The sequence below is a fragment of the Ambystoma mexicanum genome, chromosome 1p (genome assembly GCF_040938575.1).
Source record: "Ambystoma mexicanum isolate Mex_15411 chromosome 1p, UKY_AmexF1_1, whole genome shotgun sequence".
NCBI lineage: Eukaryota > Metazoa > Chordata > Amphibia > Caudata > Ambystomatidae > Ambystoma > Ambystoma mexicanum.
In genome coordinates this window covers 495461048-495484881 of record NC_090921.1, presented here as the reverse complement: position 1 = coordinate 495484881, position 23834 = coordinate 495461048, and the positions used below count along the sequence as shown (strand labels likewise).

At 49.5% G+C, this 23834-nt stretch overlaps 1 protein-coding gene across 4 annotated transcripts in view; it reads right to left on the bottom strand.

Annotated features, from left to right (window-relative positions):
• The window catches only part of DPP9 (dipeptidyl peptidase 9), a 1325370-nt gene that overhangs the window by 655862 nt on the left and 645674 nt on the right, over nucleotides 1-23834 (bottom strand). For all 4 annotated transcript variants that reach the window (XM_069649353.1, XM_069649356.1, XM_069649354.1 and 1 more), the window contains 2 exons: nucleotides 5664-5725; nucleotides 2275-2375 (listed from right to left, as the gene is read on the bottom strand). In XM_069649353.1, the coding sequence (XP_069505454.1) occupies nucleotides 2275-2375; nucleotides 5664-5725 (163 nt within the window). The remainder of the gene's footprint in view (nucleotides 1-2274; nucleotides 2376-5663; nucleotides 5726-23834) is intronic.

Here is a 23834-nt window from a genome sequence, read left to right as displayed (position 1 = left end):
GAAGTCGATGTGGAGGCCGCACCCCCCCCGCTTTCTTCCTGGCTGCCGCGGAGACGACGGAGTCCGGGGTAGGCTGCGCCCGGAGGCACAGGGGGGCCGTGTCCGGGACCCGGTACTTTTTCTCGTACCGGTCTCTTCTAGCTGGCGTCGTGGAAGGGTTCTTGAGGAGGGAAAGGCCCTCATCCCAAATGTCGTCCAACAGAGGCACTGAGAGGACCGTCTTCCTCTTGGCCTCGCGCCGCTGATAAAGGAAGCCTTCCTTTTTCTTCTCCTCAGGGCAGAGTTGGAAAAGCTCGGAAGCCCTGGAGATCATGGAGTGGAAAGATCCGATCTCGTCGGGCGGAGAAGCCCTGGTGGGAGGCGACGACGGAAAATCCTCGTCGTATGCCTCGTCGTCCGTACCCGTCGCTGCTGTGTCAGTCCCCCTATCATCCCCTCGGGTGGACGGGGAGGAGGGCTGGAAGGGGCGCGACGGTTGAAAAGGAGGTGGTGGATGGATCCTTCTTTTCTTGGTAGGGGGAACACCAGAAGGTCCCGGTTCTGGATCCCCCGACGGGAGAGGTTCCTCCGTCGGTAACGGTAGCCTCGTCCTTATCTCGGAGCATAAGGACTGTATGGCCAACAAAATGGCCGCCGAGTTGTCCTGCGGCGCTGGCAGAGGGGAATCCGACGGGCGAGCAGGGGCCCCGTCGGTATCCTCGACGATGTCGTCGTCGTCACCTGCGTCGGGGTCCATTCCGACGGGCTGGCCTTCTTCCACGCCTAGGCCGTGGCTTAAGACCTCGATCAGCTCCTCTTCTGAGGTTGAGGCCGAATCTCCGACGACGCCCTGCCCCCCCTTCTTCCCCACGGAGGGTTTCACGGGGGTCCTATCGATGGGCACAAAGGAAGACTCCTTCCGAGGAGGCAGGGAGATTCTGGGCCCTGAGGTCGCCACCACTGGTGCAGCCACCACAGGCTGAGCCAGGGCCGCCGCGACCGTTTCGATAGAGGGCTTGGTCGGATGGATCAAGGCCTTCACCACCTTAGGTGCGCTCACCGCCTTATCCTTGAGGGAGGGGGCACTGCCACGCTCCTCCTCTGCCTTAGAGCTCGACCGGGGCCTCTCCAGGAGCTTCGCCGGGTGCTCGGCCTTCCTCTTACCCGACCCAGAGCGTTGGCTCGCGGTTGATGGTGCCGGGGAGGGTGCGCCCTGCCTGGCGCCCGTAGAGCCCGACCGTTCGGCGCTCCCGGTGCCAGCGGACTCGCGGTGCTTGGCCTTATGTTGGGCCCCCGTCGCCGGGGCGCCCTCAAAGGTCTTAGAAGACCGCTCGGATTTCTTCTTCTTCTCGCCAGACGGGCTCTTACCCTCCAGCCAGTTGGCGAGACGTTGATGGCGGTCCTTCATGGTCCGTTCCGACATGTTGCCGCAAAACGCACAGTCCTTCTCCACGTGCGTCTTGTCCTCATGAAGGCAGTAAAGGCAGAAAGAGTGTTCGTCCTCCTTGAAGACGTTCTGCAGCTGGCATCCAGGGCAGACCCTGAACAGCTTTCCGGGCGTCGAGCTTCCCTTCTCCTGGGCCATCTCCGAGACCGGGCCTGAGAAGCTTCTGGATTCCTCCGAAGTGTAGCTCGACGAAATCTTCACCCTTGAGGGGCACAGATGAATCCGACACGGGTCCCCGTTGATCGGATGTAGGATCGGTGGAGCTTGAGGCTCTTTGACCGAAAGAATCGAAGTTTTTTTGTGAAAAAAGCGCGAAAAAAGCACTAACGCTCGAGAGCAATAGCACGAGGATCCCAACACATGAACGTGCGGTAAAAATCTGAAGATGGCTGCCAGAGGCGGTGCTTAGGTAGAGGGCAGTCATTGGCTGTGGTCAGTATGACGCAGAGACCAGTGATTGGTTATTACTACGAAAGACAGATCAGAAACGAAACTGATACTGGTTTTTTCTTTACCGAGGATTCCCAGCCTGACGACGGGGAATATTCATGAGCATGTGAATCCATGCCAGACCCCATGCTGGAGAAATATACATATTGTGTGCCGCCTACACCAGTCTCCCTATTAGGTGCGTGATACGATGCCCCCACTAGATTAAGGCTTATCTTGAAGAGGGGAGATCCACGGGAAGCTCATTGGAGGATAGAGGACATGTGCTTAAACAAGCCACAGAGACATTGGGGATAGAGCACTGCTTTCCCTGGCACAAGACGGTATCTGTTCATGCTCTATCAAAAAGCGCACAAAGATATTAAAAAGGCAATACTTTTCGATAAAGATGTACGTACTATCTTCCATCCTGTGTCCACCCAGCTCGTGCTATATACTCTGCTGTGGGGAAGAGAGTTGAGAAGGGCAGAACCAGCTCCTTTTCTTCAGTGCTCACAATCTGAAAAGGAACACAGAAGATGGTATGTCAGAACTCTTTACCACTGTGCCAAATCACCACTGCAGCGGTCGCTAAGTGCTGCGGCCTGTTTCAAAGTTGGTGTACTGTGCCTCTGCCCAGGTTATCAAGACAACCGTCAGTGGTGGATTGTAAAAAGAATGGGTGAAGTGTTGGGGAAAGAGGGGAAGACAACACAAACAAGCAGTTTAAACAGATGTGGGACTAAAAGAAGAATAGTGTTTGTGATTACTTTGGTGAATGCCAATCCAGCCACAGTAGATGATGAATCAGGATTGCATAAAGGAGGAGGGTGAACTCTAAAGTGTCTGAAGGAGAATGGAATATTTATGTGCAGTTAGTTTCAGAGCGATGAACTGGTATTACTAAAAGTAGTGAATGGATGTGTTACAGGCTCCAAGGTGTGCCGAAGTTGGCTATTAAAGTGTGACTACTTAGCTTTCCAGCAGTATGTTTAAACCTATGCCAAAACTGACAAAACCTATTCTGGGACTTTCAACAACAGTGGACAAAAGTGGCAAAGTCCATAAAAGTGTACGTGAATATTCAATTTGGACATAGACCAAATCTGAATCTGTCCAGTATCCAGTGAAGGTCTGGCATCCTTGTGTGTGAAATATTCTAGTGAAGCGAGCATGTCTTTGGTTCGGGAGTGGTCAGGTTGTGAGGCCTGCTGCACCAGCAGAGTGTTTTAAAAGGATAAAAATCAGTCGAACAACAGAAAAACATTCATATCAACACAAATGCAAAGGAATATTCTGCACACCTCACCATCAAAAATAGGGAAAATTCTCCACACCAAGCTAAACTGCACCCCTCTAAAGTTCACATCCATCTTCGTCACTTCAACAATTTTCAGTTCTGTGCCAATTCCCTTTAACTTTAGAGACCTCCAGCTCTTTTGCTGGCCTCAGGGCCTTTTAATGTGTACTCCTGAGTGAGTGGGACTTTTTTTTCGCACTCTCTCATGTGCTTTCCTGACTATGATTTTCAGTGTTCCTTACTGTTTAATGGAGTCTGTTTCTTTTTTAACCACCTTTGTGCCATGTACCTGCAGGCTGATTTCTCAGCTGAAGTACAGTACCCAAGGGTGACTATTTTCCCAAAACGGCCGCTGTCTTCTTTTTTCGCCATTTCTTGTCAGTTAGTTCCATCCAAGCTTTTACTCTGTTTGAATCGTATTTGAGTACTTAGAGCATTTTGCCTCTGGCAGGCTTTAGCCCTGAAGCCAGCCCAGGCTCCAGTGTGTCTGGAAATGCAGGAAGTGAGGGAAGGTCCTGAAAATTCCGTTCTTTATCTCTAGGTTTGCCTGAGTGTAACCAGTTCTGATTGGCCAGCTGGTTGTCCGGAAAGACAGACACCCTGTTGGGTGATTGACAGCCTAGGGCTGGGAATGAATGCGAACTAGAGGCAGAGTTGACCACTGGAGGACAACAAACGACAAAAAAGATGTGAAGAGACTCCAGCAGCATTTACCTGGACTGCAAAGTGCACAGTGAAGCCCTGCAGCTGTGCTGACGCCGTTTTCATTTTGACTGGGAAGACCCACAAGGGACAACCTCCTCCCTTGAGCTGGTGGGACCAACTAGGCTTGAGACGAGCTTCATTTTGGCGCAACCCCCGACTTGTTGTGCCATTCCCAAGACTACAGAATCCCAATGCCCAGCGACCCCTTACCATCATCGAGTGCATTGTCTTCGTAAGTGCAAATCCGGTCAAAACGTTGTGGGCATCCAAAGGACCCTACAGAAGCAGGAAATGTTCACCCGGAGTCCCTTCACTAGAGTCCAGGACCGAGAGATCAAGTAACTTCAAACCAGAGCTGTTTGTTCTTCTTTGGCGCTGAGAAAAAGGCACTAAAACCACAAAAGGCTGATGAATCAAGGAAACTCCATTGCTGCAGATTCCCTCTCTCGAGTGCTGTCGCAGAAGCCTGCCAAATGTCCTCCCTTTCATCACCATTACCAAGGACCAGGAACAAGGGTCTGCTACACTGCAACAGGAAGGCATCCAGCTGGAACCAATTCTTCAATGCTCAGGTACTGTCAGGCTTGGGGTACATCTACCGTTTGGCAATTGTGGCGCTTCCTAGCTTGAGGAATACTATTTTAAACCCTTTTGAGTTGATCTTCACTCACCTGCACTGGCCTCCCACCTTTCATGAGCTTCTCTTTTTTCTACTGAACTATTGACTATTTTAAAACAATGTTCTAAGAAGAGTGCATCAGAACTTTGAACTGCCCTGTGGCTGTCCTGGTTCCCTAAAGGCCCCCCTTCTGAACCTATTGGCTTTTGCAGTGCTTGTTCCCTTTCAGGTTTTAATTGTTGAACACTTATTGCTGGGATCAAAGACTGCCTACATCCCTCTGGGAGAATCTAACTGTTTTACGGTGTACGGTTAAAGGTTCAAATCCAAAAGGATCGAATGCCATAGGGTCGAGTCAATTTGAGCTAAAACAAAAGGGTCGACTTTTTTTTTGGGTTTCCGTTTTGGAAAAAAAAGTGTTTTTTACCACAAAAAGGGGGGTTTTGGGGAGGGGGGGGACAAAAAAATAAATAAATTTGACCCTTTGGTAATTCGATCCTTTGCATTCGAAACTTTAACCTAGAACCCTGGTTTTACTACTTACAAAGTATGTTCTGATCTGTCTAACTTTTCCCTCCTTAAAACTCAATATTGTAATGGTGATCACAAATAAGTGTTATTACTTATCTCAAATGAGGTCACTCAGTATGCAGGAATATGAATAACAAGAAAAATGTACTCCCCTACTTTATTGCTCTTGTTGAACTGAATCCCAACTTTAAGATTGTCTAATTATTCTGGTGTATATATAAATACTTATTTATGCTATAACTAAGTGTGTAAGTGTTTACTTGGATACCTGTATTTACTAATTTCATTGTACAGCTCTACAGCTCACATTACCCCTTTTAAGATGAGCCTGGCTGCTCAGTCACTCTACCAACTTGTGTAGTACAGGCCTATATTAAAAGGTGGGTTACCCAATACCAAGAGATACGTCTTGTAAAGTCCCACACCAGTTGGACTCTACACATTCTTACCAATAAAGTCCTTATCTTGTACTCACTGCAAGCCAAATACATAATCCCCACTCACAACACACACAGTTATACATGCACTTATTATGCCCACCCCACGATGTAGCAAATCATTCCTCTCTCTCAAGCCACCACCTGCTTTCCATAAACACTAACTCAATTGACATGATTCCGTCCAATACTGTTGGATATCCAAAGGTCACTTACCTGTCCATGGCTGTCTTTCTTTATTTCAGCCATTTTTAAAGCTATCTTGGGATTCTTGCTCCCTGCAGTAAACATTAAAATATGTAAGGCACAAGATGTCTCTAGCAAAAAAGTAATCTTTTCATTCCATTTTGTCAACATTTCTCTCACGCCCTAACTGGCAAATACAATGTAATTTGAAACCTACCACATAATCATATCTCAGAAAAAATTGTTTATAATTGAAACTGGGACACTGCGAGAAAGAGGGTTGATTTCTCATTATACCCCAGAAGAACAAGTTAATTCTTACCTTGTAACGTTCTTTCGACGGGATGTTCCTCCGACGTATTCCTCATCTTAGATATCTCCTTCCAGCTCTGCTGGCCTCGGAAAATTTTTTCTCTAGAGGGCGCTGCGTGTCGACGTCCTCCGAGTCGATGTCCCTCGACAGCCGCCGTATCGACGTCGACGTCATCCTGCCTATAAAGGCCGCACGCAGCGTCCGTTGCTCAGTTCCGTTTTGTAGCCCACAATAATACTTTTTGGACTAGACTAATCACCCTGAAGGAGCGTAAGATGCAACAACACGGGAAGTAGAACTGCGGGGATGGATGGGAGGGCCGATGAGGAATACGTCGGAGGAACATCCCGTCGAAAGAACGTTACAAGGTAAGAAGTAACTTGTTCTTCGAAGGGATTGTGTCCTCCGACGTATTCCTCATCTTAGATAGGCTCCCATAGCAGTATTCTATTATTGGAGGAGGGAGTACTGACTTCACGCTGTCTTCTATTGGTGAATAGAATGCAGTACAGCCCTTCCAAACCTAGTCTCTTGACTGGAGGAGGAATCCAAATTGTAAAAACGTGTAAAGGTATGGACAGACGACCATGTAGCGGCCGCACAGATGTCTTTAACCGGCACGCCTCTTTTGAGGGCCGATGAAGCTGCAATACCTCTGGTCGAATGAGCCCTAAGGTTTTGAGGGGGCTCTTTCCCTGCCAGTTTCTAACATTCCAGAATGGCTAGAATGATCCATCTGGAAATGTTCTGCTTAGTTATTGGTAACCCCAGCTTGTGACCTGCGTAACCTACAAACAGCTGGTCTGCCTGTCTTATCCTGGCTAGTCTACTGATGTAAAAACTTAAAGCCCTTCTAGGGTCTAGCCTGTGTAACCTCTCTTCCTCTTTCCCCGGGTGAGGAGGAGGAGGATAGAAAGATGGTAGGGTAATCTTCTGAGTGATATGGAATTCAGAAACCACCTTTGGGAGGAAATTAGGCTTCACTTGCAGGACAACTTTGTCTTTGTGAAATATTGTGTGAGGGGGTTTACAAGAAAGAGCTTGTAATTCGCTCACCCTTCTAGCAGATGTAAGTGCTATTAATAAAACAGTTTTAAGGGTAAGGAATCTTAACGAACAAGAATGGAGTGGTTCGAAAGGTGTGCCCATCAGGAAAGTTAGTACTAAGTTTAAATCCCATAGGGGAACTTGGAATGGTCTTGGGGGATAAACATTGGTTAACCCCTTTAGAAACTGTATTACCAAGGGTAATTTGAAATAGGATGGTTCTTCCGCAGTGCGCTTAAAGATGGATAGCGCTGCAAGATAGCCCTTAATGGTGCCAACTTGAAGGCCTGAATTCGCCAAATATAGAAGGAAGGACAAAACCATTAGTGTACCACATGAAAAAGGGTCGATATTCTGTTCTCTACACCAGCTGCAAAATCTGTTCCAACGGCAGCGGTATAAAGACTTTGTTGCTGGCCTCCTTGCCGAAAGCAACACCTCCATAACATCATCAGGGAGGTCCCAATCCTTGTACCTCAACCTTTCAGAAGCCAAGCGTGAAGGTTGAGGGTTTTGATGTCTGGATGGAGAACCTGACCTCCCTTCTGTGAGAGTAGGTTCTCTCTGAGTGGAAGTCGAATTGGAGGGCAGATGGACAAGTCTAGAAGGTCCGGGTACCACGTTCTCCTGGCCCAATCCGGGGCAATTAGGATCATGGTTCTCCGGAATCTTCTCAACCTCCTGATCATTTGAGGAATGACAGGGACCGGTGGGAACGCGTACAGAAGCGGAAACTCCCAGTCCACTATGAACGCGTCTCCCAGAGCTCCTCTCGGGGGAAATTCCCTTGAGCAGAACAGATCGCATTTCCTGTTGACGCTGGTGGCGAACAGATCCACCTGAGGGGTTCCCCAAAGGGCGAAGATCTCTTGAAGGACTTCCTGAGCTAGTTCCCACTCGTGGGAGACTGTGCTCTGCCTGCTCAGAGCGTCCGCTGTCAAGTTCTTCCCTCCGGCTAGGTGAACTGCCGATAGAGAGATTCCTTCTTGGATTGCCCAAAACCAGAGCTGCATCGCCTCTCTTCACAGGGGTAGTGATCCTACGCCTCCTCTTTTGTTGAGGTAATGCATGGCCACTGTGTTGTCCGTCATTATCAGGACGTTTTTCCCTTGTACAGCTGGCAGAAACGCCTTCAGCGCAAGTCTGATGGCTCTCAGCTCTAACAGGTTGATATGTAGTCTGGACTCCGATGGAGACCAACGACCGCTGATGGTCAAGTCGTTGGCGTGGGCTCCCCACCCCGTGAGTGAGGCATCCGTGACTACTGTTATCTCCGGCCAGGGTTGCCAAAAATGTTCTCCTTTCAGAATGTTCTCCTGACAGGCCCACCACTGAAGGTATCGAGCCACCCTGTCGGGAACCTGAAGAAGATCTGTCATTCTCCCTGAGAATTGTGACCACCGAGTCCTCAGTGCCCACTGGAGGGATCTCATTCTCAGGCGAGCCTCTGGCACTAGGAAAATGCAGGATGCCATGAGGCCTAGCAACCTCAAAAAGTCGAAGGCTGGGAGACGTTGGGCATTTTGAAACTTGGTAACCATCTGTAGAATAACTTGAGCCCTCACCTCTGGTGGCGAGGCTTTTCCCAGGGAAGTGTCCAGGATCGCTCCTATGAACTGGAGTCTCTGCGATGGTATCATTTGTGACTTCTTTAAATTGAGGGAGAAGCCCAGTCTGTGAAGGGAGTGGCACACGTGATTTAGTTGGATCTGAGCTTGTTCCGAAGAGACAGCCCTGATCAACCAATCGTCCAGGTAGGGGTAGACATGAATCCCTTCCCTCCTTAGACTTGCCGCCACTACTGACATTAACTTGGTGAAGACCCTCGGGGCGGAGGTCAGCCCAAATGGCAGCACTCGAAATTGATAGTGAGAGTTGCCAATTGCGAACCTCAGGTATTTCCTGTGTTTGAGATGGATAGGCACATGAAAATAAGCGTCCTGAAGGTCCAGAGATACCAACCAGTCCTGGAACTGAAGGGCCTGGAGGATCTGAGAAAGAGTGACCATCTTGAATTTGTCTTTTCTGAGGAATTTGTTCAATTCTCGCAAGTCCAAGATGGGTCTCAGTCCTCCGTCTTTCTTTGGAATGAGAAAGTAAAGGGAGTACCAGCCCTTGTTCCTCTCCGCTACAGGTACCGGTTCTATGGCACCTTTCTCTAGCAGGTCCAAAATTTCCTGCAAGAGGAGCGGATCTGGAGCTTTCTGAGAGCTGATCCCCGGTGGATGACTCTGAGGTATGCGTAGGAGAGGCAGGCAGTAACCTTGGGCAACTGTTTCCAATGCCCAAGCATCTGACGTGATAGCCTGCCATTCCGCCAGATGTTGAGTCAACCTGCCTCATACAGGTGTCCTGTGAGGGAAGTCCTCAGAGTGGTTTTGGGGCGGCTGATGCAGATGCCGATGGTAAAGAGGCACCTGCTGTTGCTGCGGCCTTTGAATATCTACCCCGTCCACCTCGGGTAGTTCTTCTTTGTCCCCTTTGAGCCAGTCGTCCTCTACCTCTTCCGAATGCGGAGTAGAAGCGAAAGGACTTGCCTCTCGCAGAGGTTCCTGTGGGACGAAAAGGTGTCTGACGGATTGCAGCGCCTAGGGATTTTGCTGCTGCTTTTGAAGTTTGCAGTTTTTCTAAACTGTCATCCGCCTTTTTCCCAAACAAAGAAGAGCCATTGAATGGCATGTTCAAGAGCCTGGCTTGCACATCTGGGGCAAAACCAGACTTTCTCAACCAAGCAAATCTCCTGGTTGTTGTACTTGCCGCCATTGCTCTGCTGATACTGTCAGCCGAATCAATGCCCGTCTGGAGGGATTCGCACATAGCGCCTTTACCGTCCTGTATGATATTCAGGAACGCCTCCCTTTCTTCTCCCTCCGGGATGCAGTCAGCCGCTGTAGAAGCACACTCCCAAAGTGTATGGCTGAATCTAGCAAGGGTGCAAGTAGCATTCACAGATTTTAACGCCATGCTACATGGCGAAAAAAACTTTCTTTGCCATAGCATCATATTTTTTATCGTCCCTGTCCTGTGGGACGGTAGGATAAGCCGTCTTGACATCGGTAGAAGATGCTGCCTGTACCACCAGACTTTCTGGGGATGGGTGTTTTGACAAAAACTCTGGGTCTGTAGAGGATACCCTGTATTTTGTAGAAAGTCTTTTATTTACTGCCGGGACGACATCTGGGGTTTCCCAGTTCGTCATAATCTTCCTCTGAAGAGCTTTATGGAAAGGCACCACAGGATCCTCCTGTGGGCCTTTATCAAGAATATCCGTGAGGTCATCTTGTTGGAAAGATTGTGAAGGTGCAGACCACCCCATAAACTCTGTGATCCTGGCCATTAACGCTCCATAGGGAGTTTCAGCATGCTCCCCCGGGTCTGGCCTAGCAAACTCCACCTCAGGGGAAGTGTCTAACCCACTTGCCTCATGTAAGGAATCATGAAGATCCTTTAACCTGCGTTCTTCAGAGGAAAATTCCTCTCTAATTGGGGTTACAGGTCCCTGCAACTCAAATGTGTCTTCCTGTTCAGACAATTCACCCTCTTCCAAAATTGAGGACATAGTTCTCAATTGTTCTGAACTCATAAAGGGAGTATATCCCATTTCCAAGGCAGAGGGTGCCGAACTTGTCATTATCGGCCTCGAAAACGTCGATGTCGTCGACGTCGAAGGCTTCGAGCGTGGCGTCGAAAACAAAGTCGGAGGCCTCGATGACCTCGACAGAATTGGGATTCTACTCGACAATCTCGAAGCCATCGTCATCGAGGACCTGGGGATAGTCACTGGGCGTGTCGTGACCGTGACTTTTATTGGGGTCGACGCCGGTGTCGAAGCTGGCGTCGAGTCGACAGACCCGTGTGTCGAAGGTCCCTTCGACAACGGCGTCGAAGACACCGACCTTGGCGTCGACGGAACCCTCGTCGACGGTGTCGACGGAACCTTCGAGGAAGGTTTGGAGGTCATAGTCCTACTCGAGGGTTCGAGACGCGCTCGAGAGGTTTCCTTCGCCGGGTACTGCGACTCGCGGCGTTTTTGACCTTCGGGTCTTTCGACCAGAGCATCGCTCTCGGCAGTCTTCGAGGGGGTCGAGGCCGCTTTCTCGAAGACGCTCATCATATTTTTGCGGAATTCCTCCCATTGAGCCCGGGAACTATGTTTCGTGGGGCAAGGGATTCTTTTTGGCAAAACAGAGGAAGAGGAAGATGGAGAAGGGGATCTTCGACGTCTCTTCTTCGAGTGCTTCGATCTCGAGGAGTGATGGGACCCACTCCGAGACCTGGAGCGCGAATGGTGACGAGGAGACGAGTGTCTCGACTTCGTCGACGAAGAAGAAGCTTTAAAAGTCTTACCTTTCTCCAGCTTCCCCCTACGCTCCTTCGGGGCCTTAGCTGTCATGGACATACAGTCCTCGCACTCCGAACAATGGTGTTCAGCTCCCAAACACCACAGACAAACTCTGTGAGGGTCAGTCAGTGACAATCTCGGCATTTTTTGAAGCCGGATCGAGGAGTTGTCGGTTCCGACAAGGAAGCCATCGAGTACGGATCGAATAACTCGAGGTAAATAGGATTAATCTGACAAGAACTGAGCAACGGTATTCCGAGGCACTGAGTAAGCGCGGAAAAACAGAACTGAGCAACGGACGCTGCGCGCGGCCTTTATAGGCAGGATGACGTCGACGTCGATACAGCGGCTGTCGAGGGACATCGACTCGGAGGACGTCGACGCGCAGCGCCCTCTAGAGAAAAATTTTTCCGAGGCCAGCAGAGCTGGAAGGAGATATCTAAGATGAGGAATACGTCGGAGGACAGAATCCCTTCGAAAATATAAATACGGATTGATTGTGAAGAAACTAAGTTAGCAGATATTTACAAATGGGAAAGGGTGCCAATAACTAATTTAAAAACATGGAAGCATGGAACAAGGGCAGAGAGAAAGGAAAACTTCAAAGTCAGGAATCGATATCAATTAACTATAACTTAATGTAATCTGGACAGGCTGTGCGTAAATGCCAGGGCACGTAAAAAAACGGAACAGCGCAGCCTGGTGTAAACCGCATGAAAAACTCAGCAGATGCACCAGGCAGTTTCACTTCACACAAAGCGAACTTTGTTTTCTTTTGTTTCAACACAAAATTACATAATTGAACACGTTCCATTCTTAATTAAAACACTATGCAATTTGTGGAACGACCAAAACAATGTGTGCACGACTGACTGGTACACCCGTTAGGTTAGATATTCATATTTATGCTAAATCTTATTCACCTGTGAGACCCGCAGCAATTTTTGCCGGATTTATGGATTATTTTTCTATGTTCCTGGGTGAGTGGTAACCTTTTTACCCTGCTTACCCTTTCTTTTACTCTTCCCATGGAAGTCATTTATATGACTCTCCCTCCATACATTATTTTTGGAATTATACTTTCCTATAACCTTTTGGGCATCTGCATTCTCCTACTGCAGCACATAGCACCTTCTGTGCAGTGTTGCTGGGGTGCCCCTTAAGCTTACCTTTTTAATTTCTCTTGGGTTCCTTGTGTGAACTACTGTTCCCAATGGAAGAAGGATACTGATTATCCTTTCTACAATCCCCATTGTGAGATCAGCACACCCCACCTTATGTGGAGTGCTGAGGAGGTATATAGTATCCCCTTTCTCACTGTTGCTGTAACTTTTCTGTTACAGCTACTTACACTTGCAGAACACATGTTCTCAATGGTAGAGAGAGATTTGTATCATCTCTACATTTTATATTTTGAGACCAGCACACCCCACCTTATGTGGAATGCTGGAGGGTTACTCTGTATCCCTTTTCTCACTGCTCCTGTAACATTTCTGTTACAGTGACAGGTATACAATTATGGCTGGTAGCAGTGGACGCGTTCTACTGACTTGTGTGATTTTTACTTGCAGGCTGTAAAACAAGCTGCGGTAAAGCACAGAAGGGTCACCATTCATCAAGAATGGCGACTTCTTTATTTTTTTGCCATTTTCAGTGTTCTTGTCCTTTCTTGGTCCTTCTGCCATCCTGGGTGGGGGAGGTCCTGGTTTGATTTTTGTCTTCAGCGGGAACCCTTTGTGTAGCCTGCCGAGGCTCCAGGTGTCTCTGAAGACAGGAAATGAGGGAGAAGTCTGCCTGGAACCGGTCCTTACTGGGAGACTGGCTGTCCTGAAAGCCTGAAGGGACAGCCACCACCCATAGTTTCAATGTAGCATGTGTGCAGATTGACTCGGTTCCTGGATAAATGGTCTGGATCTGGAAGCTGAAGATAAGTCGAACACTGGAGCTGAATCCGATGAGGAGGAAGAAGAAGAGGAGACGGCTGTAGCTGATTCCAGTGACAGGACATGACTGCTGTATAACCACTGCCTGTGCTGACCCCTTTTTCCATGCGAAAGAGTCCCGAAGAAAACACAGCTGACCCTTACGCTGGTGGGACCAATCAGTCTTAAGAAGACCTGCATTTTGAGGCATCCTAGGGCGAGCTGTAACCTTCCTGGGCTGCAAACCACCAATACCCTGAGACCTCGAAGCTTAGTGCTGTCCAATGTCTTCCCGTGAATTAATCTTGCTGAAACTTTGGTGGACTACTGCTGGATTTCCAGAAGCAAGACTCCACTCCTAGAAATCCGCTCACTAGAGTGCTGAACCAAGACTGTGAGGGGAATCGATCAGATGACCATTCCACATCTGGTACCTTGTATGGGTGCCAAATCCACAGAACCTCGAGAAGCACAGAAGAATCCTTTGTTGGGAGCCTTTTCTGTCGACTGCTGTTGCAAGTTCTAATCCAGTGTCCTTTCTTTTGTCACCACAACCAAGAATCCAGAGACCGGGTCCTTTGCTGCTGCATCGTGAAGGCGTCCATCTGCAAGCTCATCTTCACTGCTGAGGTACTTTGTGGCTGAGGGTCATACTTACCTAAAGTCTTGTGTCGCTCCAGTGTGGCTAGGGCGGCGTTTCGTGTAGTTGACAGTTCTGCCATACCAATTGCCGAAGCCTAACGCTGGAACGCATCGAGGGCGCGTTCCACGAAGTCCCTGAACACTTTCTACTAATTCTAAAGTCTGAACTTACTTGGTGGACGAGAAATCCTCTGGAACTCTGACTTTTCTGCATCTGTGCCTTATCCTGACCTGCCTACGGTTAGCCACTGGGCCACCAGTGTCCCCCTTCTGCCTGAGAACACTCATCCGCTAGAATAGGGAAGGGCTTCTAAAGTAGAAGGCCTCTTTTTTATTTATTTGCATCGGGGCGCGGCCGTGGACACGTGGACAGACATGCAGTGCACAGAGACAGGTTACAGGACAGACGTATGCAGGCTATCAGTTACTCGTGTATGCAAAAGTGCAAGATTGTATCTGAATAGGAGTGTTTTCAATTTTTTTTCAAAAGCATATGTAGTTTGCATCTAGCCGTAGGTTGACGGGGCGATTTTTCCATTTTTTCACTGCCACCGTAGGAAAGGCTTTTCCCAGACCATTTGTGCGTTTGTGAGGGGCTACCGTAATCATGCCCCGCACCGCAGGCCTCTGTCTAGAAAATAGGACAAGTGATGCAAATTGTTGTGTTAGTGCTGTAACTGATTACCTCTGAAATAGAATACGTTACAAGTGTCACAAAGTTCTTACTTACCTGTGAATTGCTTACTGCCATTCTGAAAGGTATACACAGTTACTTACTTACCTTTCATTGTGTTCCACTATTCTACAAAGCAACACAGTTGGTGACACTATATTATTCCTGAAACTGAACAAGTAACCATTTACTACCAATAGGGTCTGCTTACCTTGAATTACATACTTTCATTCTAAAAGTATACTAATGTGGTTTCAATACCTTTGAATAGCATACTGCTATTCTAAATGTGTAACATTTGGTTTTACTCACCTTGAACTGCATACTGCTGTTCTAAATGTGGTTTATGCTTTGATTTACTTACCATAAGCATTGTATTGGTTGTTATGTGTTTGTGACTTCTAATAGTACTTACCTTTCTAAAAGAATTCTCTTTGCCTGTGTACATATAAATAAACCTTTATTTTTACAATACAGTGTATAAGTGTTTCTTTGGACCAGATGTATGCTTCAAGTTCTTTGTACCTCTCTACAGCCCTCTCTCCCTTCGAAGATGAGCCTGGCTGCTCGGTCATTGCTACCCACATACCAGGTGGTACAGCCGTGCAATAAGAGTTGGAGTTTCTGTATTGCCCAAGGTATAGTTTTATAAAGTCCCTTTGGGTGGAGTATAGAAAAACTGTCCTGACAGCACATCACTGACAAAGTAACAGACCATACTAAAAGAGCTACAGAATGAGACAATTAGTCAGAATTCAGACAACTCAGCTGTGGATCCTGGTAATGTGCTACAGAACGTTAAGGGGCTCTTTCCGTAAGAATCACTGCATGCAACCAAATGTTTTTACGCATACGTCAGTGCTTGTAGATTATGGACAACATCTGCGTCACCCAGTAAATTGTGGGGAGGAAGGAAAAATTTAACACCACAGGTGTACTGAACAACTCATGTCAGGGGCCTTATTCTGCAAACATATCCAAGACCTTTGATTGCACCCCCGCAACCACCACCCCTCCATGGTTCAGAGACTTATTTTCCCCAGTGAGTCCCCATCATCGGCCTCACTGGTGATGTAACATAAGCGCCTAGGAAACATAGGGCAGAGAGCCTCAAATTCAACCTGTAGTATATTTCCCTGTTGCAATTTCACGTTATAGGGAACAAAGGCTGTTTCCCTGCAGGTCCCCCATTCAAATCAGAAACTGGTTTTAGAAGACTAGAAGGACTCTACAATGTGAATGGGATTACCCTGTAAGCAGAGAAATAACTGGATGGCTAAATGAGGACATGGTCTTCATGAGACTCCAAGTTGGTAGCTAAGAGTAGATATGACGGGATGAATCCACATTCTCTGAGTTTGCCAGGTAAAAAGGGCAGGCAAGTTTAAATGTGGTGATAATCCTCAATTGAGTTGCTGCTAAATGTTTGAATGATGCAATGTTCCTACATGAGAATCAAGATGCCAAGTAGGTGATACATATAAGAGTCTCTGCCCCATACATTTGTCAGTGATTGACTCCTATTGAAGCAAATGAAACAATTTTCCAAAAACAGTAGGGTAGAATTCCATTTTTGGTTTTTCTTTAGTCTAATTTTATGGGACCACTTTGATATTGATATTTAATTTCTATCGCGCTCGTACACAAGTGTTTCAGAGCGCGACAAGACAGAGGGGAACAGGGGAGAACAAAACAACGATCTTACTAGGCCCAGTGACATGGAGAATGCGCAAGTGCATGTGAGAGGGGGAGGAGAAAAGTGCATGGAAGGGGGGACAAGTGGAAAGTGCGGAGAAAAGGAGAAACAGATAAATACAAAATAAATAAATAATAACGGCAACAAACTGTGGTACCGGAGATGGTTCTCCTCAAGTTGTAGTGGCAGGGAGGCTGTTCCAGAGGGAGGCCCCAGCCAAATACAGAGATCTACCCCCAGCTCGTTTCTTTGAAAAATGACTGACCCTGAGGGAGTTGGAGGAGCGAAGAGCTCAAGAGGGGAGGTATTTGCAGAGGGATAGCTGAAGGTATTTTGGACCTAGGCCCCAGAAAGCCTGGTTGACAATGCAGAGGGTTTTGAATTTAATCCTTGCATCCACTGGGAGCCATTGGAGAGATTTCAGAGCTGGAGAGATACGATCCCAGGGCTTGAGGCCAAGGATAAGTCTTGCAGTCCTGTTCTGGATTAGTTGCAGAGGGCGGAGAGTAGAGGCAGGTAGATTTAGAAAGAGGCTGTTACAATAGTCCAACCTAAGAGAGAACCAGAGCTTGGGAGATAGTGAGCTTCTGGGGGAAGGAGAGGAAAGGCAGAGTACCTCTGAGGAGGTGCAGTAGGAAGTTTGACTTTTTAGAGACATCAGAGATGTGGGCAGAGAAGGAAAGTGTGGAGTCAAAGATGACCCCATGGTTCTTAGCCTCACAGGTGGGGGTAGGAGGATGGCCAAAGGAGGCTGGCCAGAGAGTGAGGGGAAAGGATGGTGAAGGTGTGCTGATGAGGAGGATCTCCGTCTTGCTGGCATTCAGACAAAGATCATTGGCGGTACACCAATCTTGAATGGCAGTTAGGCAATCGGAGATCTGGTGGTTCTCAGAGGAGCACCTACATAGTCCTCTGGCTTGAGCAGGTTCCTGTCCACCACTGTCATGCTTGCCCCAGTGTCTCTCAAACCAGTAGAAGGCTGGCCATTCAAGAGGACACTTCTCAAAAACCTACGGGTGTTCTGTGGGATTGTAGACAGTACTTCTGCATACTGGCCCCAGCCCCCAAGGGACACTAGGGAAATATCTACAGGAGCACCGAATGTGATCCCTGTAGAGGAGGGGAGGACAGTGGCCTCCACCTCAGGCATTTGGTAAGGGTAGATCAAGCTGACAGCCTGGACTCCAAGTGCCTTACCTTTACACTTGGGGTCACCTTTCTTGTGGTCCAGAGCCCCACAGTCCCAACACGTGCCAGGAATGCGGAGTACGGTTCTGGAACCACTGGGAGCCTGCTTTGCAGCAGGTGGACCACTACTCTTACTCCCACCCACATAGGTCTTATCCCCACTAGATCTTTGGGTCTTAGGAGATGAGGGTTTTGGTTTACTCAACTGTGAATGCTTCTGGGACTCCCCAGCCTTCTGAGAGGTCCACTTTTCTTTGTCCTTGTCCTTCCCACTGGAGTCCTTAGGGGACACTCGGTGGTAGACCTACTTGTCAGCCAGCATGACCAGTTTAAAGGGATTTAAAATGTTCTGGTCAGCAACATACTGACGCAGCTCTGGTGAATAGGTGTCAGAAAAATGCTCAAAAAACAAAAAGGTGGGACAATTCAACAAAAGTTTTCACCTTGCAACCATCAATCCACCCCATCATGTTCATTTGTGGAGCACTCACCCAGTCAACCCAAGACACATTCTCTCTTTTCTTAACTCCCTGACCTTTTAAAGTATTGGCAATCAGAGCAGATTTCATGCACTCATACTGACCCCATTCTTCCACTCTCAGCTTCAGAATACAGTCATAACCAGTCTGAGGCACTCTGCTTAAAAAACACTTAGATCAATCTCTTGTCAACATCATGAATTCCACAAGCCATCTCAAACGCTTCAATCCATTGGAGGATATCAGAACCCTCCACATACACACCAACCAAATCTTTCATAAACTTGGTGGTGGTAGGGGACCTGACAACTGGGTTTGGAGAAGTCTCTGCTCTAGCTTTCTCTAGCTGGAATTTCTGGCATTCAGTGTCTTTGATTTTAAGTTTAAGATCCTTATCTTTGAGTATCACTTGTTGTGCCAACTCCTCTTTCTTAGGTCAGCTTCAGTTTCCAACTTTCCATATTCAAAGGCCAATTTCATCCTTAAAAATTCAAATTCCAAGGAATTCCCTTGAAGAAACATTTCTGGGGTTCGAAATTGAGGGAGCAGAAGTGGTGGCACTCCCAGAAACAGATTCAGTAACAACCCCAGGGGCAGGTGCCTCAATGGTTGCATCCCCCCTTCATCAAGAGGTTTACAATCAGTCTGGTAGTCCACCAGGGCAGCTATCAGCTCAGTCCTAGACCTATCTTCAAGGTCTAACTGCCTGGCTTCACAAGCACTCTGGAGAGCCTCTAAGCTCATCCTAGTCAATTTACCATTTGGGATAGATTCCATTGCTTGTAATGTAGTTATTTAGTACACAAGTAAACCTCAATTTAACAAAGTGTATTTTGGGCAAACGCACTTGGGCAACTGTCGCCGCAGTTCTGGGACGAATCGGATCCTGGAGCCGGGATACGCGTTGAGGGGGCACCTGCGAGCCGACAAAGCATGCCCTGGGACGCTCTGCCGGGACCACCAGAGTCGCGAGTGCGACCCCCTCTGCCCGCCTGATCCCGAACTTTGTCAGGAGGTGGGGTTGAAGAGGCTCCGATCGCAGATCTACTGCAACCCGCTGGAGAATTCCACACACTCCCTCCCGTGTCGGCAGAGGATTACGCGGGAAGTGCTCCGGCGCCTCCTCGTCCCGGACCCGGCGGCTACTTGAAGTGCTCATCCCAGGCCCGGACTTTCACCACCAGCCTCTCATCGGCGGTCTCCCCCCCCGCCCACCATCAGCGAGACTGCACCGCCCAGGGTTGAGCCGTGGCACGCCTGGGAAGATCTAGGGCCACGCTCCCCTTCCGGAAGACAACACGAAGGCAATGGACCCGACCACGGCCAGGTAGGGGTGTGAGTGGGCCCAGGAGCCAACCCTGCTTCTTCCCCCCCGGCCCTACACAGCCCCTTATAAACCTGGTCCGGCAACAGGGCCTGTGCAGCCCTTGATCAGAACTCTTAAGGACCGTAACAGGCAACAACCTGCGCTCCCCCTGTGAACGTTATAGGGATCCGATCCCGCACTCCCTCTGATCAGGGTCTCAACACACCTGGACTGTGGTGGGGGCGCGGATGTGAGGGTTGATCCATGAACAGCTCCTACAGGACACCGCTACTACGAGGCGAGCCCCCCCCACCCGCCTGGCCTACCAGTCTGTGCAAGAGACCCACACCCCGGAGACATACACTCCGCTGACCTCGACGCCGACTTTGTGTGAATATACCAGGGTTCCATTGTGTCACTGGCCCAACTACGTAATATACACATGCCTGCTGCCATACTGGGTGTGATACCTGCGACATGGGGAAAGAAAAATCTAAACGACAAACTCTTCAAAGTAAGATGGAATTTTACACAACAGGCCCCCCCCCCGCCAGGGAACGCAGACTCCGGAAGAGGAAGTTGCCGGCGAGGAGACCCATGATCCCCCAATTTCTCTCTCTGACCTCATTAAGGTGATTGGGGACTCGAGAACGTTGCTGGAACTCAGAATTGGCGGCCTGTCCTCAGAGGTCTCCCTTATCCGCCAGGATCTACGCAACCTCTCAGCTAGGGTGGGCGAGGCGGAACAAAGGGTGTCCGCCACAGAAGACACCGTCCACCGCCTGGAACAGCACCTGGCCGCAATCACCCAGAAAGTCTCCCAGCTGGAATACCGCGCTGAGGACAATGAGAGGAGAACGCGGCGCAATAACCTGAGGATCCTCTGAATACCGGAGAAAGAAGAGGGCCCCAGTGCTGAACTGTTCCTCGAAGACTGGCTATCAAAATGTTTCTCCATAGAAAGAGCACACAGGGTGCCCACTGGCCGACCTACCATGGGAGCCCCACCTAGAAAAATGATCGCAAGGCTGCTGAACTACCGGGACTGCGATGCGATCTTGCAAATGGCCAGGGCCTCTGGCCCGATCACGTACAATGGCTACAAAGTCGGGTTCTACCCCGATTACACCAAGTAAGTCCAAAAGGGCCGCCAGTCATTCAACTCCGTTAAGAAGAAACTCCAGTCGTTATCTGTCAAATATGCCCTGTTCTTCCCGGCACTACTCAAAGTCTACTACGAGGGCACCACTTACCTCTTCCACAACCCCAAGGAGGCATGGGACTGGCTTGAAACTCAAGTCCTCTCGGGCCCTGGAGCGGGGCGCACACCACCGGGCCCGCCCACACAGAAGCCCTGGTCTGAGCGGCCCTCGCCCCCTCAATCCCCGACCAATACAGACAACGGCACAGCTGGGAACCTTACAGAGAAGGGATAAACTCTACGCAATATGGGGATGATTCTGGAACACAATAACATGGCAACGCTCACTTAGCGGCTGCCACACCTAGTGCGCCGCAAGGGCTATCGCAGTCCGGGCTATCCCGAGGAAGTTCACCAAGTTATAAGTTTGAAGTTTGGGTGACTGGTGCTCCCAGTGGGGGGGGGGGGTGTGGGGGAGGGGGGAGTACAGGGAGGGGGGTGTTTTAGGTATATAAGGAATCAGAATCACGGATTGAGAAGGCATGACACCGACAGGCACGGGCGAGGGGGGCGCGCACGGCCTACGGGCGTGACAGCCGATACCAATATCATCCAGGCGTCTGGCATGTCACCACGGGGCGACCCACTGGCGTTTCCTCTGCGGGAGCATCCCTGCACTCCCTTGAACACTATGCAACTGCCATTGATCCTTCCAGATGCCGAGTTTCAGCACCCACGCAGATAGAATGAACTCCAACAAGGTATCCTTACTGTCTTGGAATGTTAACGGACTGGGCTCCAGCATAAAGCGAAGGCTGGTGCTCCAATATCTCAATCGCTACTCGCCAGACATAGCTCTTCTAAACGAAACGCATCTGATCGGCACGGACACCAATTTTTTCTAAAGGTCCAACTATCCACACACCTACCAGGCCGGATTCACGAAAGGCGCCAGGGGCACGATGATCCGTGTCCACAAACGCGTCCCCCTACAGGTTAGGAAGGTCAAAGCTGACCCCCGGGGCCGGTATGTGATGATATTCGCCGATATTTGGGGCGAGAAATGGGTCCTCGCGGCAATTTATGCCCCCCCCCCCACGCTCACGAAGGAACTACTGTCTGAACTGCGGAACGTCCTCCTGGAGGAAGAGGCCGATCTGTGGGTTTATAGGGGGGGACTTTAACGAAGTCATGGACACTGCTCTCGATAGATCTCATAGGAGATCCGGAGGCTGGTTTTTCCTTCTTCTCCGGTGTGCACAAATCGCTCTCCAGGATTGATTATGCTTTCATCCCCAGCAGCATAAACCACAGACTCCTGGCCGCTGAATTCCTCGCAAGGGGTGTCTCGGACCACTCTCCACTTCTAACCCTGAAGAATGCCTGCCCAGGTCCGGATCGCAACTGGCGCCTGAACACATACCATCTGCGGCTCCCCGAGATAGCGGAGGAACTGGAAAAAAAGACAACTGAGTATTTCGAAATCAACGAGGGCTCAGTGGACTGCCCGATCTCGATCTGGGAGGCATATAAGACAGTTCTTCGGGGAGAAGCTATCTCGGCGGTTTCCGCCCACCAAAAAAGACAAGTCCAAAAGATCAGAGAGGCAGAGGTACATGTCCTGGAGTGTGAGCGACAGACCCTAGAACACAGCGACCGGGAGACGAAGGATGCCCTGACCAGATGCCCTCAGTAACCTAGCTCTGGACACAGCACGAACAGCCCACCAGCTCGTCCGGAGTCAAATTTATGAACGTGGCGACAAAGCAAACAAGACACTGGCCAGGTTGGAGAGGCGGGAACAAAGCAGGGGACATGTACGTGCCATTAAATCGCCGGATGGCACACTACTCACAGATGACTCTGACATTGTCAAAGCATTTGCCACCTACTACGAGAAGCTCTACACCCCACCTGCCGAGAGCTCGCCGGCTGTACCCTCCCACTACCTCGACCGGATCGAGATCCTGAAATTCTCACGACACCAGTCGGAACTCCTGAACGCAGAACTCACAGAGGCCGAGGTGCAAGAGGCACTAACACAGCTCCAGCCCGGGAAACCCCGGGTCCCAACGGTTTCCCCCACAGAAACATGGAAATACCTCGGAGGTACGCTATCGACCCATATGCACCGCATGTTCCTACGCAGCAAAGAACTTGGGGCGCTCCCCTCGGACCTCAGGAAGGTATGCATAGTAGTCATACATAAACCAGGGAAACCTCCGGAGGAATGTGCCTCCTATCGCCCCATCTCACTAATTATTGGAGAAGCCAAGGTCCTTGCCAGAGCACTCGCCAACAGGCTTCTGAAGGTAATAGAGACCCTTTTCCATCCGGACCAATGTGGATTTATGCCCAATAAATCCACTCGTATGAATCTACGCAGAATCCAACTGGCGCTGAGCAGAGCCAAAGAAATACCGGCCCCACTAGCCCTCCTGGCGGTGGACTTTGAAAAGGCATTTGACTCGGTGGGGTGGGACGCTCTGTGGGCAATCATAAACCGGATGAACCTGGGACAAGCATTCATATCATGGGTCAGGCTGCTCTATGCATCCCCGGAGGCCATGGTAAGAGTGAATGGCAGATGCTCTAAATCATTCCCCTTGGGTAGGGGTACGAGACAGGGGTGCCCGCTGTCTCCGCTTCTCTTCCTCCTGGCCATCGAACCACTTAGTATTGAGCGCAGAGCTAACACCAACTGGACTGGGTTCGCCTGGCAGGGGGGAGGTGAAGACCGCCTCTTGATCTATGCGGACGACCTCCTTGTCTACCTTAGTAACGCGTGCACCTCATGCCCTATTGTCTCCCTCATCCTCAGGGAATATCAAAACTTTGCGGGCCTGAAAGTGAATGAAACCAAAACCATTTACTTCCCAATCCAGGATGGTGAATCCGCGATTCCTGAGTCCTGCCCATACCATATCTCTATCAGGGAATTTACATATCTAGGCATACGACTCGATCCGACACTTGAAAGATTCCCCCAGCTGAACCTACAACCAGTACTAGAGCGGTTCAACAGAGACACTTCCCACTGGCAATCACTCCCCCTGTCGCTAATGGGCAGAGCCGCACTATTCAAAATGATGACCCTCCCCAGACTCCTCTACGTTCTCCAAAACGCCCCATTCACCATCCCCAGAGAAACCTTCGCACTTATTGATAGGAATCTCCACACGCTATTGTGGGGAGGGAAGCAATCCAGAATCGCCCTTGATACGCTTCAGAGATCGGTCTGGGAGGGGGGTATTGGTTTGCCCTGCATAAGTACGTATTACCTTGCGACACAGATCGGAGTGGTAAACGATTGGATGCATGCAGACCCCACACTACCGCACATCCCTATCGAGCTAGAGAGCATGACCCCATTAACCCCATTGCAGACACTGTATGCCACCCACAACCATCTCCCGAAGTTACCCAAGACGACTCATCATGTCCGTCGAGCT